General features: G+C 44.3%; 1 protein-coding gene across 1 annotated transcript; it reads right to left on the reverse strand.

The window, feature by feature from the left end:
• Nucleotides 1–95: 95 nt before the first annotated feature.
• On the reverse strand, nucleotides 96–21,091 carry LOC106561240 (uncharacterized). Its single transcript, XM_014124965.2, has 5 exons — nucleotides 20,011–21,091; nucleotides 10,764–10,940; nucleotides 5,498–5,707; nucleotides 2,008–2,221; nucleotides 96–1,419 (listed from the first exon to the last, which is right to left on the reverse strand). Exons 1-5 carry the CDS (start codon nucleotides 20,518–20,520, stop codon nucleotides 1,241–1,243), a joined length of 1,290 nt encoding a protein of 429 aa, XP_013980440.1. The 5' UTR covers nucleotides 20,521–21,091; the 3' UTR covers nucleotides 96–1,240.
• Nucleotides 21,092–22,597: the final 1,506 nt, after the last annotated feature.

Here is a 22,597-nt window from a genome sequence, read left to right on the forward strand (position 1 = left end):
TTCTCTTGTGATACAGAATTATGTCCTAACGTCTAAAATACCACCAGATGGCATTATCACCTAACCATGAACTACATACTGTACATAGAAACCTGTGATTTGAAAGACCATATATTTTATTAAACAAACAAACAATATCCATAGAAAGAGTACATTCTTCACTTGTATCAGTCCGGTGTGGTAACGACTGATTAAGCCAGTACTTATGGCACTTCAACATGATACCTTCTCCCACATGTGTTACTACTTAGTCAATCCTCTTCATCCCCATTGGAACATAATGCCATAATAAGCTCCTTCCACATCTTCCTGTGGAACTATCGGTGCATAATCCCAAAAGTACAAACTGGCTTCCTCTCCTTGTCTCCTTCCCTTCATCTGCACATATTGCGTTCATCTATCCTGCCTTTTTATATTAGTGGAGATGAGGAGAGGGACATACTTCAGATGTTTTCTGCCTGCCACTCATCTTCCTTCAACAATACTAAAAGTCCTAATCAGAGGCAGTTCTAGAATCTTCAAAGCTACTCAAACATTCTTCAGCAGTAAAGGGGTTGTAACAACAGAAGCCATTTGTTTCTGGCTAATGGCCAAGGTTTGTGAGTTGTACGATGCACCAGGCACATACCAAAGGTGTCAAAAACACAGAAGTAGAACATACTGTACTGAACATCTCACAAGACAGGTCACTCCACCGGAAAAAAGAAACTCCATCACACGATTCAAGCTTCAGTTAAACCCACAGAACATCAAGTGCAAGACAGCAACTCAATGCTCTTTAACAGCTTCCTGTCCATCATCCATCTATCTGAAACTACAGGATTGGTTGGATGAGGGAAGGTAAGGGAAGGAAGCCACTGTAGAACACCGAGACACTCCCATCCCTGAAATTAAACACTGACATATGCACTTTGGTCCTCAGGGCAGACCATACATAAAGGCTATAGATCTTAGAAATCATGTGTTTGATTTATTTGATACCATTCCCCTTATTCCACTCCAGCCATTACCACGAGCCTGTCTTCCCCAATTAAGGTGCCACCAACCTCCTGTACATTCATCCATAGAGTCTGTTTCCTGTTCAGAACCCTCTCTGTGCTCCTGATCCATGGGCCAACGATGGTAAAGCAGATTTTTTTACATTTCATGTAAAAGCCACTTTTCTCTTTCCGCTGAAACAGGGACTCTAGAAACAGTGTCCCACTCCGCCCCCCTGTGTCCCTGTGTGTTCTCCCTGCTGTCACTCGAACATGGTGTGTGCCAGACCAGTCTGCCTGAAGGTCTCGGCCACCTGTCTGGAGTGCTGGATCTTGGCGGACAAGGCCTCCAACATGTCATTCTGGTCCACAGCCGTGGCCGTGTGGTAGATAAATGTCCCCAAGGACTCAAGACCCCTCATCCCCAGGTTCACCCCACAACCTGGTTGGAGGGGGGGACAAAGATACATTTTATCAGTGCTGTGAGTTGAATATCTATCAAACAGTGAGAAGAAGAATCTGAAATCATGAGGTCTTGGGAGAGATGTTATATCGTGCTCTTATCATAGATACTGAAAATATGAGAGATAAAACAAATCAAAAGGCGTTATTAATTTCATAAACCCCTCATTAATAAAAATGGTTAAACGTAGCCTAAAAGACGCTGAAAGGGACTCTAAAAGATGCTGAAATGTTGTAAAGTACAAAGCAGCCTCAGAGAGATGGAGAAATTGATTTTCAGAGGCTAAAATGGCATTCAGTACAGTAGTGAGTCACACCACTTCATCTCATCCATCCATTTCTCTCTCCTTCTCAAGTGTCTTCATGCTCTAAAAATAGGGGCCCCTTGACAACAAAGGTGATTTATTTTACCTATGGGAAAACCAAGCACTCTGTTGATGATGATGATGAAGTCAAGGAGTTACACATACCTGCATTGGTGACACCACAGAAGTTGAGCATTGCGACAAGTGAGGCCAGAACATTTTTGTGTACCAATGTAAGCTGATGTCAGGGCGTTTGCGTGTACCTGTGTCGAAGTTGAGCACCCGTACCGCCTCCCCCTCTACGGTCACAGACACATTGTCTCCCTCTATGTAGGCGGCACTGACTCTCCGGTGAGACAGCTGGATGTCAAATAGACGTCTACTGCACTGCATGCGGTGCAGTGTCAGGTCGTTGAGACGGGGCTCGATATCAGTCTTATACGCATTAAACGACTGGTGGAAGATATTCTTCATGATCTGGAGGGAGAGGAAACCAGAGATGAGTCATGGAACAGAATGTGTTTTGTAGGCTCACCCCTAATTTATGTGTGTACTGTTACCTGGAGTTGCATGGCAAAAAGTCCAGGAACAAAGGACAATGCTCAAGGACTAGTCAGCCCTTCCCACTCTAAGGGGCCAAAGTGTATCTCTCTGTTACAGTATCCAGAGACTGACTATTGAATATGATAGAGTAATACCATAGTATCCATGTCTGGTATCTATCTGAAAGTTGTTCACTGAGGATAACTCTGATGCTCTCTACAGTATATTGATGTATGATCTCTGTGGTTACTTGTATCTGTACAGGGTGAACTCTGAATTACTATATGCAAAAACATTTTGTGGTCCTCTCAGGAATTCTGTCTTATTTACATTGCTCTCATCCCCCACACAAGCCTGTAAATGCTGTGACACCCCATGGAGATTGGGCCTTGGTGGTCAGGTTGCACTGTAAACTTGGTATTGTTTGATTGGTCGATGGTGGTTGGTTTAGGGTTGAAAGGTTACACACTACATTTTTATAGTCAAACAGAAACACCACCCAGCCAGCCAAGGGCTGGATAAAGAAATCTGGTGTGGCCAAGACAAAGCAACTGAAGATCCTCTTTGAGAAAAAGAGGGACCTGAGTGATTGTAACAAACAGCCCAGGTTGTCAGTGCAAGACCATGTTAGCCCAAGGGCTCAGATTTGTTGCTCAAACCAAGAGCATAGCCCAGTGAGCTACCTCTGCCATACAAACAAACTGCGGTACCTACCAGAGTCAATTGTACTGGAATATAATCAGGACATTTTATTCTTATCCATTGATGTTCTGGAAGACAGTGAAACTTGAAAAAGAACAGTGGAAAACACATCTCTGACCCTCCTCTGACGTCTGCACTGTTATCACGTCGATTGTAAAACGATTACAGCCATGTAATGAATGATTCCCCACTTCTTCCTTTCTCTCTCTTCCTCTCTCTCTCTGTGACACTGCTGTGCTCTCCACTCATCTGTCCTTCGGCCCACACCAGGACAGTCATCCGTAACCAAGTAACAGCATACGTGTGTGTGTGTGTGTGTGTTCTACATGGAAGAAAATAAGGGTTCTCCTATGGGGACAGCCGAAGAACACTTTTTTTTCTAAGAGTGTACAGATGGCCCCTCCAGCCAGCCACACACACACACACACACACACACACACACACACACACACACACACACACACACACACACAGGGCTTTGCTCTGTGTAATCAACAGACTAACACAGTGTGGTCAGGGGTCATATGCTGGAAGAAAGGTGTGAGGTAAGTAGGTGTAAAAAGCGACTCTTTGGCCAGGGTTATTATTAGAAATACAGTACATTAGTTTGGCCAAGCAGGGAGCCAAGGCTCATACACACATGCATGGAAGGGCACAGAAAACATACTGTGATCACAGCATTCATTATTGGATGATTGATTCATACATTTTCTGTCCATTTGTTTTCGAAACCTCAGTTTATTTCTGTTGGTAAGCAGACAGTGGCAAGCCTGAAGAATAGGTCTTGGCTCTACAGTGAGGGAAAAAAGTATTTGATCCCACGCTGATTTTATACGTTTGCCCACTGACAAAGAAATGATCAGTCTATAATTTTAATAGTAGGTTTATTTGAACAGTGAGAGACAGAATAACAACAACAACAAAAAAGAAAAACGCATGTCAAAAATGTTATAAATTGATTTGCATTTTAATGAGGGAAATAAGTATTTGACCCCTCTGCAAAACATGACTTAGTACTTGGTGGCAAAACCCTTGTTGGCAATCACAGAGGTTAGACGATTCTTGTAGTTGGCCACCAGGTTTGTACACATCTCAGGAGGGATTTTGTCTCACTCCTCTTTGCAGATCTTCTCCAAGTCATTAAGGTTTCGAGGCTGACGTTTGGCAACTCGAACCTTCAGCTCCCTCCACAGATTTTCTATGGGATTAAGGTCTGGAGACTGGCTAGGCCACTTCAGGACCTTAATGTGCTTCTTCTTGAGCCACTCCTTTGTTGCCTTGGCCGTGTGTTTTGGGTCATTGTCATGCTGGAATACCCATCCACAACCCCTTTTCAATGCCCTGGCTGAGAGAAGGAGGTTCTCACCTAAGATTTGACGGTACATGGCCCCGTCCATCGTCCCTTTGATGCGGTGAAGTTGTCCTGTCCCCTTAGCAGAAAAACACCCCCATAGCATAATGTTTCCACCTCCATGTTTGACGGTGGGGATGGTATTCTTGGGGTCATAGGCAGCATTCCTCCTCCAAACACGGCGAGTTGAGTTGATGCCAAAGAGCTCCATTTTGGTCTCATCTGACCACAACACTTTCACCCAGTTGTCCTCTGAATTAGATGTTCATTGGCAAACTTCAGACGGGCATGTATATATGCTTTCTTGAGCAGGGGGACCTTGCGGGCGCTGCAGGATTTCAGTCCTTCACGGCGTAGTGTGTTACCAATTGTTTTCTTGGTGACTATGGTCCCAGCTGCCTTGAGATCATTGACAAGATCCTCCTGTGTAGTTCTGGGCTGATTCCTCACCGTTCTCATGATCATTGCAACTCCACGAGGTGAGATCTTGCATGGAGGACCAGGCTGAGGGAGATTGACAGTTCTTTTGTGTTTCTTCCATTTGCGAATAATCGCACCAACTGTTGTCACCTTCTCACCAAGCTGCTTGGCGATGGTCTTGTAGCCCATTCCAGCCTTGTGTAGGTCTACAATCTTGTCCCCGACATCCTTGGAGAGCTCTTTGGTCTTGGCCATGGTGGAGAGTTTGGAATCTGATTGATTGATTGCTTCTGTGGACAGGTGTCTATTATTCAGGTAACAAGCTGAGATTAGGAGCACTCCCTTTAAGAGTGTGCTCCTAATCTCAACTCGTTACCTGTATAAAAGACACCTGGGAGCCAGAAATCTTTCTGATTGAGAGGGGGTCAAATACTTATTTCCCTCATTAAAATGCAAATCAATCTATAAGAATTTTGACATGCGTTTTTCTGGATTTTTGTTGTTGTTATTCTGTCTCTCACTGTTCAAATAAACCTACCATTAAAATGATAGACTGATCATTTCTTTGTCAGTGGGCAAACGTACAAAATCAGTAGGGGATCAAATACTTTTTCCCCTCACTGTAGGTGTTGGCTAGTGGCCCCAACCCAGGTCCTAGGGAAATGTGCAGGGAATTGGTATGGAACAGATGCTCTGTGCTGTCATCAGAAATAGACAGTGCCTGCTAGGGTCTTTACCGAGGAGTTAGCTGTGTGTCGGAGGAAGCGGACCATCTTGGTGTCTGAGGCGGGGCAGACCAGAGCCATGTAGCGGTTCCGGAAGGTTCCGTAGATCTTGAGGTGGAACCCTGGCTTGACGGCAGAGCTTTTCGGCTCCCTGAGAGCCTCCACTCCGTACGCAGACAAGTCGAAGAACAGGCTGTGGGCTCGGATCTCTGGGGTGGGCACCTGGAGATGAAAAGGAGAGGGATGTCAGTGTGTGTGTAACGGTTGTCAAAAGGAGTAGACCAAGGTGCAGCGTGGTGAGTGTTCATCTTTATATTTATTTTAAATCAGAACACTTAAACAAAATAATAAATTAATGACAAACGACCGTCACGTCTTGCAGGCTATAACGAGCAGTACAAAAATAAGATCCCACAACTCAAAGAGGGAAAAGGGCTGCCTAAGTATGGTTCCCAATCAGAGACAACTATAGGCTGCCTCTGATTGGAAACCATACCTGGCCAAAACATAGAAAATAACACATAGAATTCCCACCCCACACCCTGACCTAACAACATAGAGAAATAAACCGTCTCTCTCAGGTCAGGGCATGACAGGTGTGTGGAGAGAGGGAGCAACAGAGGCATTTAATTTAGATTAATTTAGAGTACAGAGTGCAGAGAGAAGAGATTACTGTCATACCATCATCAGTATAGCAATAACATAAAACTACTTAGAGAGAACTGTTAAAAAAAACTTCATAGATTCAATGATATGTTCTTATCCTTTAAAACTGTTTAAACCATGTCATTGTTGAATACTCGTTTCTGATTGGTGTGAAGGGCATTATAGAGCAAGCATTATTTCCCTATGATGCACAGTATAACAGCACGATATAATCCAATGGCTATACACTGAGTATACCAAACATTAGGAACACTTTCCTAATATTGAGTTGCATTCGATGGCCACTGGCACACTGGAGAAGTGTGCGCTTCATAGATGAATCCCGGTTTCAACTGTACCAGGCAGATGGCAGACAGCATGTGTAACCGACGTGAAATGGCTAGCTAGTTAGCGGTGGTGCACGCTAATAGCGTTTCAATCGGTGACGTCACTCGCTCTGAGACCTTGAAGTAGTTGTTCCCCTTGCTCTGCAAGGGTCGTGGCTTTTGTAGTGCGATGGGTAACGATGCTTCGTGGGTGTCAGTTGTTGATGTGTGCAGAGGGTCCCTAGTTCAAACCCAGGTAGGGGCGAGGAGAGGGACGGAAGCTAAACTGTTACATTGATGCTGTTGGCCCAGATCACTGGTTGCTGCGGAAAAGGAGGAGGTCAAAAGGGGGGTGAGTGTAACCGATGTGAAATGGCTAGCTAGTTAGCGGTGGTGCGTGCTAATAGCATTTCAATCGGTAACGTCACTGGCTCTGAGACCTTGAAGTAGTTGTTCCCCTTGCTCTGCAAGGGCCGCGGTTTTTGTGTAGCGATAGGAAACGATGCTTCGAGGGTGACTGTTGTCAATGTGTGCAGAGGGTCCCTGGTTCGAGCCCAGGTAGGGCCGAGGAGAGGGACGGAAGCTATACTGTTACACATGTAAGGTGTCGTGTGGGAGACCGGTTTTCTGATGTCAATGATGTGAACAGAGTGCCCCGTGGTGGAGGTGGGGTTATGGTATGGATAGGCATAAGCTACGGACAACGAGCACAGTTGCATTTTATCAATGGCAATTTGAATGCACGAGATCCTGAGGCCCATTGTCGTGTCATTAATCCTCCGCGATCACCTCATGTTTCAGCATAAAGCACAGCCTCATGTCGCATCGATCTGTTCACAATTCCTGGAAGCTGAAAATGTCCCAGTACTTCCATGGCCTGCATACTCACCCGAGCATGTTTGGGATGCTCTGGACCAACGTGTATGACAGCGTGTTCCAGTTCCCGTCAACATCCAGCAACTTCGCAGAGCCATTGAAGAGGAGTGGGACAACATTCCACAGGCCATAATCAACAGCCTGATCAACTCTATGCGACAGAGATGTGTCGCGCTGCATGAGTCAAATGGTGGCTACACCAGATACTGACACGCCCCTACCTTAAGGTATCTGTGATCAACAGATGCATATCTGTATCCCCAGTCATGTGAAATCCATAGAAATGTATTTATTTCAACTGACTGATTTTCTTATAACTGTAACTCTGTCAAATCTTTTAAATTGTTGCATGTTGCGTTTATATTTTTGTTCAGTGTATGTCTGAGCTGCTTTTGAATGCATACGTTGAATTGAAAATATTATTGACGTTGTTAAATTCGATTTTCATAACAGCAAGCTAGGGGTACGTTCGTAAATTCTTCTGTTATTCTGCGCTCTTGCACACTCAGATGAGAGTGCTCTGAAATTGGAGTAGATAGCCAGAGCGAATTTACGAACGTGCCCTAGGACTGATGGTTTGGTTAGCTAAACAAGCAAGTCTGTTTGTTTGGTTACCAAGGCAACTAATGTAGCTGTGCTAGCTACCTCAGTGGATGTTGAACATATTTTTACCTGCAAATGAACAAATTTCTTGCAGCAAATGTGTTAAATTGTAGTATGGTATAAAAGGGATGATCAACTCAGTAGTCTATGCGTTCTCAACTCCAGGGTCTATGCGTTCTCCGTGGAAGGTTAGTTCACACCTTCCATATCATTCATTTTTTTCCATAGAACGCATAGCCCGTAGTTGATTATCCTTTATATATCAACAATGAACTAATTATGACATGGTATTAGTACAGTAAATGTGCTTGAGATATTGAATATATATATATATCTCACTTGATGTTGCCCTCCATACCACCCTTTTTCCCTCTCTGCTCTCAACCTCTCTCTCTCTCTCTCTTTCTATGTGCATGTGTATTATCTCTCTAGCTCTCACTCTCCATCTCTTTCTTCATCTCTCTCTTTCTCTTTCTTATTTCACACATCTGACCCCTTTTCCACCCCAAAAGGGTGTTTATTCCTTTAAACCCCCCCCCCCCCCCCACAGAATTGATCTAGATTCACATCAATGACATGAACCAGACCAGTGTGATCCAACAGTGTTTACCATTGCAGAAGAGAGAGCAGGGTGGGTAAACAGGTCGTATCCTCTGAGCTAAATTCATTAACTAACGGAAACGGCCAGCGAGAGATAGATAAGTTAAGTAGTGATTGGAAGTCACAGCTGTGTGAATCTGTCCCTGTGGAGAGGATGTAGCTGGAGCACAATAAGAGAACAGAATAAACCCATGATGAACACAAACAGGTCTCTGAGAAACAGATGTGACACATCACTGCTACTGCTGAACCTTATGAAACACTGACCTGACATAGCCTTGGATAGAACAAGTGGTTTCACTCTCTGTCTCTCTCATATTTGTGTTTTACATTGTTTGCATTGCTATTACATCTGTGACCACAGCCCTGTCTGCTTTATTATGAGAATAAACTGTGTCTTATCAGTGTTTTTCCCGGTGGCTGGTTAGCTATGCAGGACGTGTGATGACTGCTTATGTAAATATGATCCAGGTGCCTATCTCTCCCTGCAGGGCAGCCAAGAGTCTGTGTCTGTTTTTTTAGTTAGGAGACCATCTCAATTGTCTAGAAGGGCTTCCTCGCCTCATCTGCTCACCATCTTCACTGATCAAAACTAGCCAATGTGTAAGCAATATAGTGGATGCCTATTATATCTATAATTTGCATTCACCAGACCAGTTCTTTCATGTCAATGCAGTTGAAGGAAAGAACGTAGGCTATTTTAGAGTCCTGAGAATTATGTTCTAGAACCAGTAAGAGAGAATCATCATGAATGAAGACATTTCTGGTGCCAGAATTGTACCTATAATGAACCCAAGTTGAGTTGACTTTTAGTTTTATAAAACATTAATTTCACATTAAAGGAAAATGTCATGTTGCAGTATAGAAGTGCCTCTAACTTGTCTTTGAGAATCTTTCCCAACCATCAATATAGTTCCTCATGCTCATTCAGCAGCTATAGGGGCAGAGATAAAACATGAACAAAGGCTCCAAAAACACCCAGTACTGTACGTCCTTTTACAAACTGCAACGCTCTCAGTATAGTAACGCAGGTAGTTAGATGTACTTGATGTACACTTGTACACATGAAATTGTGTCATCCCAAAATTTATTGACAACACTATGTTCCATTTTGTGTGACCTGAGTGGTTCCCCCTATCCAGCTGTGCTGCTTCTCCATGTAGCATGTGCATGACCACAGAAAGAAGTATCGCTCAAGTCCTACTACACTGAGAATGTTGTTGTTTCCTTTGTTCATGTTTTATCTCTAACTGTAACTGCTGAACGAGCATGAGGAAGTATATCTTTGGTGGAGTGAATTTATCAAAAACAAGGGAGATTGCAAAAAAAGTGTCGGCATTTCTATAACATGCAATTTACATCAAAAACATTGATTTGTTCAAATGAAGTGAACATCTCCTTTAAAGACACATAGTAAACACATGAACACATCAGAGTTCATACAGACAGAGGAGACAGCTGTTGCTTAGCAGATCTTGTTGTGCTGATAGCTACCTATGTCATCATCCCATCTGTATTTCCTCTGTTTCCGCTATTCCTTCATTATCCCGTCATTCCTTCCTTCCTTCCTTCCTTCCTTCCTTCCTTCCTTCCTTCCTTCCTTCCTTCCTTCCTTCCTTCCTTCCTTCCTTCCTTCCTTCCTTCCTTCCTTCCTTCCTTCCTTCCTTCCTTCCTTCCTTCCGCTGCTCCCAGTAACACCACTAACTCATCACCCCATCCACTCTCTGGTTGCCATGACAGATGACCTTTGGCCCAGGAACATCAGAGCTGATGACATCACATTCATATATCCATCAGTCAGGTAACAGATGAGGACCAAGACAATACACGGCCTGAGGGCCTGACAAGCCGGACATACAGTACAGTAACACCTGCTGTACACCTGATAACATCAATATAATTCAAAAGGGGCTTCAGCCTGTCACTGACTACTTTTATCTATGGATGGATCTCAGTGTTCCCATGGAGTGCAATAAGCTCTATACTGTGTACTTAAGGAGATGTTCAGATTACCATAAACACACCAAGGGCAGGTTTGACAGACCAACATGGAACAGGGCCATATTGCTAGTATAGACAGTCCTTATGGCCATTCTACAGAGCTATGGTTTATATAGGAGTTAGATACTGTATTGTATTCAGCTGTGGATCACCAGGGCTCTGTTTGATCAGTGTGTGTGTGTGTGTGTGTGTGTGTGTGTGTGTGTGTGTGTGTGTGTTTGTCTGACCTGTCTCTGGTCCAGTCTCTCTATAGTGGCATTAGCCCCGTAAGCGTGGCAGGACTCTACAGTGTAGTCAGAGCTGATACCCAGCACAGAGCATGAGTCTCCACACGACCCATCAGCCACCACGATCACACGCGGCCAATCAGATCCCGGTATCTTCCGCAGGTACTCCTCTGTGAACTGATAAACAGGAAGAACAGATCAAGAAAGAGACAGAGAGAGCGCGAGAGAGAGAGGGTGGAGGTAGATCATTTTTTAGGCCGTTATTGTAAATAAGAATTTCTTCTTAACTGACTTGCCTAGTTAAATAATGGTTAAATAAAATAAAATAAAAATGTTTATACCCTCCCTTTCTATCCCTCTTTCTGTCTAAACAAACATGCTTATCCTAAAAGTGGTATGACATCATCAGAGACATACCAGTCATACAGCTTAAAGGATCACACTTACACCCCTGTCCATGTGCCCTCGAGCAAGGTACTTAACCCTAATTGCTCCAGGGTCGCCGTTGATAATGTCAGACCCTGGCCGTAACCCCACTCTCCGAGGGTGTCTGAGGTGGAGTTGGGATATGCAAAAAAACACATTTCCAAAAACACATGAAATAGGACAAATATAAGCACCCACCTAATTATTATTATGATGAGGACTATTATTGTTATTATTACCTAAAATACCAAACAATAACAGCCCTATGTTTGAGACAACTTTGTGTGTCTGTGTGTGTGCTTGCGTAGGTTGCAGCCGTGCGTGTGTCTGTGTCCGGCTGCCTCTGATATCCTGGTTTGTTTAGGTACTGGTTCATGTCTGTGATAAGGCTAAGTGTCCAGAGCAGGGCAGTGATCTGGTGTAAACACTGTCACACACACACACACACACACACACACACACACACTCACACACAGATAACTGTTGATTAAAACAAATACAAAAGATTGTTAGTTTATACAGAATAAATACCTGATAACAGGAATAAAGGAATGAATAATACAGATAGAAAATAATAGTCAGAGATAGAGAGACAGAGAGAGAGAGAGAGACAGAGAGACAGAGAGAGAGAGAGACAGAGAGAGAGAGAGAAAGCGAGAGAGAGAGAGAAAGCGAGAGAGAGAAAGCGAGAGAGAGAGAAAGCGAGAGAGAGAGAAAGCGAGAGAGAAAGCGAGAGAGAGAGACAAAGAGAGACAGAGAGAGACAGAGAGAGAGAGACAAAGAGAGAGACAGAGAGAGAAAGAGAGCGAGAAAAAGAGAGAGCGAGAGAGTGCGTGGGAGTGTGTGCCATAGATTGTATATATAAAATGGATAAAGGCATCGATTACTTGACACCATTCATTCTTATGTCAAGACTCAATGGCACATTTAAAGGCAAGGAAGTAGGTTTTTAGCTTGCTAAAATGGCGTCACCTGGAGACATAATATGTGCAGATTGAGCTAGTCCAGAAAGTGATGTTGCAGGCTAGCTCAAGTTGAAGAACAACCAGGGTACTGCAGGCTGCTGGTAGAATCTAAATTATCCTTATAACTTATTCTGTTTGTGATTTTAAAATAATCGGTTCAAGGACATACACTATATATACTAAAGTATGTGGACACCCCTTCAAATTAGTGGATTTGACTATTTCAGCCACAACAGTTACTGACAGGTGTATAAAATCGAGCACAGAGCCATGCAATTTCCATAGACAAACATTGGCAGTAGAATGGCCTTACTGAAGAGCTGAGTGTGAGCCAGGCCTAACCGCCCAACATCTGTGCCCGACCTCACTAATGCTCTTGTGGTTGAATGGAAGCAAGTCCCCGCAGCAATGTTCCAGTATCTAGTGTAAAGCCTTTCCAGAAGAGTGGAGGCTGTTGTAGCATTAAGTGTGACTAACTCCATATTAATGCTGATGACTTTGAAATGAGATATACGACGAGCAGGTGTCCACATACGTTCGGCCATGTAGTGTACATCTGGTGTAATAGAAGCAACTATTGGCACCATGATTGTCTTAGAATTTTTTGTTTACTTACATGAATATTTCTCAAGAAGATTGCCATTTTTGCCCATTCACTATAATGGGGGATCCTGCTTTTCTGAAAACAACAGCCTGCAGAACTGCGGTTGGCTTTGAACATCTTTGGCTTCAATGAGAAGGAGAAGTCGTTCTCCCCTGGTGTGTGTCCAACATTAAACTCAATAAGGTTTGAGCCAGTGATGGCTGAGAGTCGAGGCTAAGACGTGTTAAATCCATTCAGACTTCAGAGAACTGGTGATTTAAAAGTCATGTCATTCATTCACAGATCACACAGCCTGGGACTAAACCAATAATCAAGCACTCCTGTCTATGGACAGGACGCTTCAGAATTGTCAATGTTTTTTAATGATGCAGAACTTTGTTCCAATCAAAGATATGCTTGACCTTGACGTTCACCTGCTTTAATGCATAAACATGGAGTGAGTCACTGGATCGCCAGGAAGGCAGCAGGGGGGAAGCAGGGAGAGGAGGGTGAACCAGGGGTGGACAGCTCTCATCCTCAAGGGCTGCACTGTCCACTGGCCTTCATTCCCACCTTTAATCAGATACTGATTAACTAATGGGGATTATTATTGCCATGGCAATAGGTACTGATTTATTCATTACGAATGTCATGAAGTGATCAAAAAGCACTGGTGTGAACTGAGAAACTCTGGCCAGCCAGCAAACAGTTAAGGCCTTTAGGGCAGTGATCCTCAACACTGCTCCTTGAGAGCTGCAGACTGCATGTTTTTGTTCCAGCTCAGCAATAAAACACATGATTCAGCTAATCAAGGGGACAATGATCAGTTGATTAACTGAATCAGGTGTGATGGCACTATGCTGGGACAAAAACCTGCAATACTACTGTGGCTCTAGAGGAGGAGGACTGAGGGTCTCTACCTTTCAGAATAGAAAGAGCCTGAGGACACATATTTTCCAGGTTATGTTGTGTCAGCAGATAAGCCCAGCTTTAGTGAATGTGATCATAATTTTGCCATTATATAATGATGTGCTATAAGCCCTAGTACTGTAGGCTGCCATCATTCTACCATTGTTTAATGCCGTAATTCAGAGAAAGGCTTAGGGAGATTTATGCAATGAGTGGTACGGTAATCAGCATCAGATCACATTTACCAGTGACTCTTTACAAACAACTATTCATCAGATGTGTATCTATCAGGTGGTGATGTATAGTCACTGAATCTCAGGCTATTCTATAGAACAGCATGGTGGCTGGTTACATTTTTAAAAAGTGAACAATCATATGATCCTAAATACATATTCAATATCTATATACAGTTGAAGTCGGAAGTTTACATACACTTAGGTTGGAGTCATTAAAACTCGTTTTTCAACCATTCCACAAATTTCTTGTTAACAAACTATAATTTTTGCAAGTCAGTTAGGACATCTACCTTGTGCACGACACAATATATTTTTCCAACAATTGTTTACAGACAGATTATTTCACCGTACCACTCATTGCACTGTATCATAATTCCAGTGGGTCAGAAGTTTACATACACTAAGTTGACTGTGACTTTAAACAGCTTGGAAAATTCCAGAAAATTATGTCATGGCTTTAGAAGCTTCTGACAGGCTAATTGACATCATTTGAGTCAATTGGAGGTGTACCTGTGGATGTATTTAAAGGCCTACCTTCAAACTCAGTGCCTCTTTGCTTGACATCATGGGAAAATCAAAAGAAATCAGCCAAGACCTCAGAATAAAATTGTGGACCTCCACAAGTCTGGTTCTTCCTTGGGAGCAATTTCGAAACGCCTGAAAGTACAACGTTCATCTGTACAAACAATAGTATGCAAGTATAAACACCATGGGACCACGCAGCCGTCATACCGCTCAGGAAGGAGACACGTTCTGTCTCCTAGAGATGAACGTACATTGGTGCGAAAAGTGCAAATCAATCCCAGAACAACAGCAAAGGACCTTATGAAGATACTGGAGGAAACAGGTAGAAAAGTGTCTATATCTACAGTAAAACGAGTCCTATATCGACATAACTAGAAAGGCCGCTCAGCAAGGAAGAAGCCACTGCTCCAAAACCGACATAAAAAAGCCAGACTGTTTGGCCATAATGACCATTGTTATGTTTGGAGGAGAAAGGGGGATGCTTGCAAGCCGAAAGACACCATCCCAACCGTGAAGAACGGGGGTGGCAGCATCATGTTGTGGGGGTGCTTTGCTGCAGGTGGGACTGGTGCACTTCACAAAATAGAAAAATTATGTGGATATATTGAAGCAACATCTCAAGACATCAGTCAGGAAGTTAAAGCTTGGTCGCAAATGGGTCTTCCAAATGGACAATGACCCCAAGCATACTTCCAATGGTGTGGCAAAATGGAGGCCTACAAACCTGACTCAGTTACACCAGCTCTGTCAGGAGGAATGGGCCAAAATTCACCCAACTTATTGTGGGAAGTTTGTGGAAGATTACTTGAAAGGTTTGACCCAAGTTAAAGAATTTAAAGGCATTGCTACCAAATACTAATTGAGAGTATGTAAACTTCTGACCCACTGGGAATGTGATGAAAGAAAAGAAACCTGAAATAAATAATTCTCTCTACTATTATACTGACATTTCACATTCTTAAAATAAAGTGGTGATCCTAACTGACCTAAGACAGGGAATTTTTACTGGGATTAAATGTCAGGAATTGTGAAAAACGGAGTTTAAATATATTTGGCTAAGGTGTATGTAAACTTCCGACTTCAACTGTATCTCTACCTTTTTGGTTACTACATGATTCCATTTGTGTTATTTCATAGTTGTGATGTCTTCACTATTATTCTATAATGTAGAAAATAGTAAATATATAGAAAAACCCTGGAATAAGTAGGTGTGTCCAAACTTTTGACACATACTGTATATATACACACACACTGAACAAAAATATAAACAACAATTTCAAAGATTTTGCTTAGTTATAGTTAATACAAGGAAATCAGTCAATTTAAATAGATAAATTAGGCCCTAATCTATGGATTTCACATGACTGGAAATACAGACATGCATCTGTTGTAAGATGGCGCCGGAGAAGAAGGCCAACGTTTTACGTGCCCCCAGCCGATTGTGTTATTTTGTTTGTTTATTTGCGTTTTTTGTAACTTATTTTTTTACTTATTTTGTACATAATGTTGCTGCTACCGTCTCTTATGACCGAAAATAACTTCTAGACATCAGGATTGCGATTATTCACCACGGACTAGCAGAATCCTTTTTTTCCTTTCACGACTCTGACGAGCCCAACGCGAAGGATATACTGCTTCCACGGGAACAGGCCCCGATCCCCATGATCTGCGTGAAGAGAAGGCGGGGAAAGAGGGGCCGAAGGGCGGGCTGCCTTCTGAGTATTCAAAGGCGATTGAATAAACCCCCACTTCCCTCCATTCTGCGAGCAAATGTGCAATCCTTGGAGAATAACATAGACTAGTTAAACGGAAGATTAAACTACCAACGGGACATTAAAAACGAACACCTTATGCTACACGGAGTCGTGGCTGAACGACGACAACATCAACATACAGTTGGCTGGTTATATGATGTACCGGCAGGATAGAACAACAACGTCTGGTAAGACAAGGGGCGGCGGACTATGTATTTTTGTAAATAACAGCTGGTGCACGATATCTAAGGAAGTCTCAGGCTATTGCTCGCCTGAGGTAGAAATTCTCATGATAAGCTGTAGACCATACTACCTACCTAGAGAGCTTTCATCTGTATTTTTCGTAGCTGTTTACATACCACCTCAGTCAGAGGCTGGCACCAAGACAGCATTAATTGAGCTGTATTCCACCATAAGCAAACAAAAAAACGCTCACCCAGAGGTGGCGCTCCTAGTAGCAAATATGACCATAATTCTATCCTCCTGATTCCTGCTTACAAGCAAAAATTAAAGCAGGAAGCACCAGTGACTAGATCAATAAAAAAGTGGTCAGATGAAGCAGATGCTAAGCTACAGGACTGTTTTGCTAGCACAGACTGGAATATGCTCCGGGATTACTCCAATGGCATTGAGGAGTACACCACATCAGTCATTGGCTTCATCAATAAGTGCATCGATGACATCATCCCCATAGTGACCGTACGTACATACCCCAACCAGAAGCCATGGATTACAGGCAGCATCCACACTGAGCTAAAGGCTAGAGCTGCCGCTTTCAGGGAGCGGGACTCTAACCCAGAAGCTTATAAGAAATCTTGCTCTGCCCTCCGACGAACCATCAAACAGGCGTCAATACAGGATTAAGATTGAATCGTACTACACCGGCTCTGACGCTTGTCGGATGTGGCAGGCCATGCAAACCATTACAGACTACAAAGGGAAGCACAGCCGAGAGCTGCCTAGTGACACGAGCCTACCAGATGAGCTAAACTACTTCTATGCTCGCTTCGAGGCAAATAACACTGAAACATGCATGAGAGCACCAACTGTTCCGGAAGACTGTGTGATCACGCTCTATGCAGCTAATGTAAGACCTTTAAACAGGTCAGCATTCACAAGGCCACTGGGCCAGATGGATTACCAGGACGTGTACTGCGAGCATGTGCTGACCAACTGGCAAGTGCCTTCACTGACATTTTTAACCCCTCCCCGTCCCTGTCCGAGTCTGTAATACCAACATGTTTTAAGCAGACCACCGTAGTGCCTGTGCCCAAGAACACTAAGGTACCCTGCCTAAATGACTACCGACCCGTAGCACTCACCTCTATAGCCATGAAGTGTGTTGAAAGGTTGGTCATGGCTCACATCAGCACCATCATCCCAGAAACCCTAGACACACACCAATTTGCATACCGCCCCAACAGATCCACAGATGATGCAATCTGTATTGCACTCCACACTACCCTTTCCCACCTGGACAGAAGGAACACCAATGTTCAACACCAAAGTGCCCTCAAAGCTCATCACTAAGCTAATGACCCTCGGACTAAACACCTCCCTCTGCAACTGGATCCTGGACTTCCTGACGGGCCGCCCCCAGGTGGTAAGGGTAGGTAACAACCACATCCACCGCGCTGATCCTCAACACAGGGGCACCGCAGTGGTGCGTGCTCAGTCCCCTCCTGTACTCCCTGTTCTCTCATGACGGCATGGACAGGCACGACTCCAACACCATCATTCAATTTGCCGATGATACAACAGTGGTAGGCCTGATCACCGATAACAACGAGACAGCCTATTGGGAGGAGGGCAGAGACCTGGCCATGTGTTGCCAGGACAACAACCTCTCCCTCAACATGATCAAGACAAAGGAGATGATTGTGGACAACAGAAAAGGAGGACCGAGCACGCCCCCATTCTCATCGACGGGCTGCAGTGGAGCAGGTTGAGAGCTGTGTCCAGATCACCAACAAACTAACATGACCCAAGCACATCAAGACAGCCGTGAAGAGGGCACGACAAAACCTCTTCCCACTCAGGAGACTGAAAAGATTTGGCATGGGTCCTCAGATCCTCAAAAGGTTCTTCAGCTGCACCATCGAGAACATCCTGACTGGTTGCATCACTGCCTGGTATGGCAACTGCTCGGCCTCCGACCGCAAAGCACTACAGAGGGTAGTGCGAACGGCCCAGTACATCACTGGGGCCAAGCTTCCTGCCATCCAGGATCTCTATACCAGGCGGTGTCAGAGGAAGGCCCTAAAAATTGTCAAATACTCCAGCCACCCTAGTTATAGATTGTTCTCTCTGCTCCCGCATGAAAAGCAGTACCGGAGCGCCAAGTCTAGGTCCAAGAGGTTTCTAAACAGCTTCTACCCCCAAGCCATAAGACTCCAGAACATCTAGTTCAGGGTTGCTTCTATATCTGCATTGCTTGCTGTTTGGGGTTTTAGGCTGGGTTTCTGTTCAGCACTTTGTGACATCAGCTGATGTAAAAAGGGCTTTATAAATAAATGTGATTGATTGATTGATCTAGTCAAATGGCTACCCAGACTATTTGCATTGCCCCCTCCCCCTCTTTACACCACTGCTACTCTCTGTTGTCATCTATGCATAGTCACTTTAATAACTCTACCTACATGTACATACTACCTCAACTAACCGGTGCCCCCGCACATTGACTCTGTATCGGTACCCCCTGTATATAGTCTTGCTATTGTTATTTTACTGCTGCTCTTTAATTACTTGTTACTTTTATCTCTTATTCTTATCTGTATTTTTTTGAAACTGCATTGTTGGTTAGTGGCTCATAAGTAAGCATTTCACTGTAAGGTCTACACCTGTTGTATTTGGCACATGTGACTAATACAATTTTATTTGATGTATTTGATGGTTAAAGATACCTTAAAAAAAGGTAGGGGTGTGGATCAGAAAACCAGTCAGTATCTGGTGTGACCACCATTTGCCTATTGCAGCGTCACAAATCTCCTTTGCTAGTGGCCATCGAAGGTGAGCATTTGCACACTTTTATTGATTACGACGCTAAACTGTAGTCAGGTCAAGACCCTGGTGAGGACAACAAGCACACAGATGAGCTTCCCTAAGACGGTTTCTGACAGTTTGTGCTGAAAGACTTCGGTTGTGCAAACCCACAGTTTTATCAGCTGTCCGGCTAGCTCATTTCAGACCATCCCGCAAGTGAAGAAGCCAGATGTGGAGGTCCTGAGCTGGCGTGGTTACACGTGGTCTGCAGTTGTGAGGCCGGTTGGACGTAGTGCCATATTCTCTAAAACGACATTGGAGGCGGCTTATGGTAGATAAATGAACATTCAATTGTCTGACAACAGCTCTGGTGGACATTCCTGCAGTCAGTATGCCAATTGCACACTCTCAAAACTTGAGACATTTGTGGCATTGTGTTGTGTGACAAAACTGCTCATTTTAGAGTGGCCTTTTATTGTCCCCAGCACAATTGTGATGCTGTTTAATCAGTTTCTTGATATGCCACACCTGCCAGGAAATGGAGAAATGCTCACTCACTACCAGGGCTGTAAACAAATTTGTGCACACAATTTGAAATAAATAAGCTTTTCGTGGGCATGGAACATTTCTGGGATCTTTTATTTTAGCTCATGAAACATGGGGCCAACACTTTACATGTTGTGTTAATATTTTTGTTCAGTATTTATATTCAATACAGTGGGTTGATGCTTGTCAGAGTGCAACCCCCCCCCCCCCCCAACCCCCCCTATTGTTCTCTCTTTCTATATAGAACTTACAAATAATGTGACAAGTAATACATTTTTTTCAATAAAGGTTTAGAAATAAAGGGAAATATATGTAGTATACCTTCGTTCCCAGCTGAACCTTGATTTCCACCTTCTGTCTCTTCTGCTCCAGAATGCTGAGCAGGTACTCTTGAAACACTCCTATCTTCGTGAAGAAGTGCTCGTTGTGCCAGCAGCCCTCCATGTTATCAAAGTCCACCCCCAGTTCGAGCAGGAACTCCACACTGCGCGGGTCCAGGGCAATCTGCTGGGGGCGGCAGAGCAGCGCCGTGCGGTACCTCTCATCTAGCAGCGTGAGCTTCAGCACCTTCCCCGAGCGAACAGCGACTAGCGCGGCCGTTAGCCCCACGGGACCCGAGCCCACTATTAGAACCGAGATCCGGGCCCGCCATTGCCTGATCCCGTCCAGGCTCACTTTGACCACCACGTAAAACACCACGGCCACCAGAGTGCTGAGCGCGGTGTCGTAGGCTAGAGCCCGGTACTGTTCCTCTGTGTTCTCGTTGTTGATGCTGTTGAGTCCAGTGTTCTCCGTCTGCAGCCCGTCCATGCTGTGGCTAGATATGAGCATTTATCACTTAGACTTGTTGGAGGTAGAGAGAGCTTTCTTACATGCGCACTGTCACGTTACTGTCGCCTTGGTCAGTGCTCTCCAGCAGAGAGAGCAACGCAGCGTCTCTCCACACAGACCCATCCACTCAACGAGACCAGCTGCGACCAAACACACATTATCTTCTCTTCTCTCGCAAGTAAAGTCACAGTTGGCTAGACGTCCCAGGCATGACACTGTTGTGAATAAATTATTCAATCAGTTGCGATGTATTTCAAAACCATAAAACTAAATAACTGACCGAAAAAGCGATACTTGTATCGCTTTACCGTCTATCTCCAGCCGCGGTAAGTGTAGCAATTACACGTTGACGAGCGCCGGGCGTCCTGTCCTGTGGTCACAATCAGGTCCTGCAACAAGTTCAAAGGGCATAAACTCAAAAGAGTCCAGTTTCACCCGAGTGTAAAAAAATTAATCCGTTTGAATAGGGTCTAATTGACTTTGACTGTGAGTGTAGGCTATTTTATTATTGTCCATCTGGCCAGTGGCCACATTGCTTCCAGCCCTCTATGTGACCTGCTGCAACACTAACTGCAGTCTGTCTGCAGGTCTGGAGAATCAGCTCTGGGTTTATTTCAGGGACTATTGATTCTCTGTCTAAAATCAGGCATGTCGATTAGCTCCGACCTCTATCTCTCTCTGTAATGACATGGCTGTAACCTAAAACAGCATCAGTGTATACTGCGGTTGGCCTCCCCAGTAGATAGTGTGGTGGAATTATTGTAATCAAAAAGAGAGACTTTTAAGATTTCTTCAAAACAATCAAACTTTATTATTTATTTAGTGCAGTAGTGGAGCTGGTCGGTAATCACCCCTGGAGGTGATCACTGAGAACTCAACCAGCTGGTTTACTGCAGTAATGGAGCTGGTCGGTAATCACCCCTGGAGGTGATCACTGAGAACTCAACCAGCTGGTTTACTGCAGTAATGGAGCTGGTCGGTAATCACCCCTGGAGGTGATCACTGAGAACTCAACCAGCTGGTTTACTGCAGTAATGGAGCTGGTCGGTAATCACCCCTGGAGGTGATCACTGAGAACTCAACCAGCTGGTTTACTGCAGTAATGGAGCTGGTCGGTAATCACCCCTGGAGGTGATCACTGAGAACTCAACCAGCTGGTTTACTGCAGTAATGGAGCTGGTCGGTAATCACCCCTGGAGGTGATCACTGAGAACTCAACCAGCTGGTTTACTGCAGTAATGGAACTGGTCGGTAATCACCCCCGGAGGTGATCACTGAGAACTCAACCAGCTGGTTTACTGCAGTAATGGAACTGGTCGGTAATCACCCCCGGAGGTGATCACTGAGAACTCAACCAGCTGGTTTACTGCAGTAATGGAACTGGTCGGTAATCACCCCCGGAGGTGATCACTGAGAACTCAACCAGCTGGTTTACTGCAGTAATGGAGCTGGTCGGTAATCACCCCTGGAGGTGATCACTGAGAACTCAACCAGCTGGTTTACTGCAGTAATGGAGCTGGTCAGTAATCACCCCTGGAGGTGATCACTGAGAACTCAACCAGCTGGTTTGAGCCACAGCATTTTATAGCAAAGTCCATCCTCCTTCAGTCTACATAACACACAACAGATGTATGGAATGGGTCACAAGGTTAAGATTTGTATGAAAGATACTTAAAATTCACAGCAGACAGTATTTGCTGTGTGAACAGTTTTCATTGTGTAGAGACCAGTGTCTGGCCCCCCAACTTCATACAGGAGCCATGTCTCAAATGTAATGTCTCCCTGGTACCGTATAGAACAGAAACATTAACTCATGCTCTGGAATGCGGAATCCCCAAAGACATCGTAAATCTCCTGTCAGTGTTATCTCCCTGATGCCCACTTTCAGTTCACACAGACACAATAGAGAGTTATAAGAAACCTCTACTCTGTTGCATAAAACAACTCTTTGATGCAATAAAAGTATTATAACATAGGCTTGTAATTTCCACCATAAGAGATGGCAATGTCACTGTGATAGCTTAACCCCAGGGGACTGCGCAGCTGCAGAGACAGGCTGGATGACAGTAAGTCAGCA

The sequence above is a fragment of the Salmo salar genome, chromosome 10, assembly GCF_965601325.2.
Source record: "Salmo salar chromosome 10, fSalSal1, whole genome shotgun sequence".
NCBI classification, from domain to species: domain Eukaryota; kingdom Metazoa; phylum Chordata; class Actinopteri; order Salmoniformes; family Salmonidae; genus Salmo; species Salmo salar.

Excerpts from the sequence above, each read along its gene's own strand:
- LOC106561240 (XM_014124965.2), bottom strand. The coding sequence starts at position 20,520 with ATGCTCATATCTAGCCACAGCATGGACGGGCTGCAGACGGAGAACACT. Across the intron at positions 5,708-10,763 it reads AGAGACTGGACCAGAGACAG|GTGCCCACCCCAGAGATCCG; the intron begins GTCAGACAAACA and ends TTTCATCTCCAG. Across the intron at positions 2,222-5,497 it reads GACACACAGCTAACTCCTCG|ATCATGAAGAATATCTTCCA; the intron begins GTAAAGACCCTA and ends CTCTCCCTCCAG.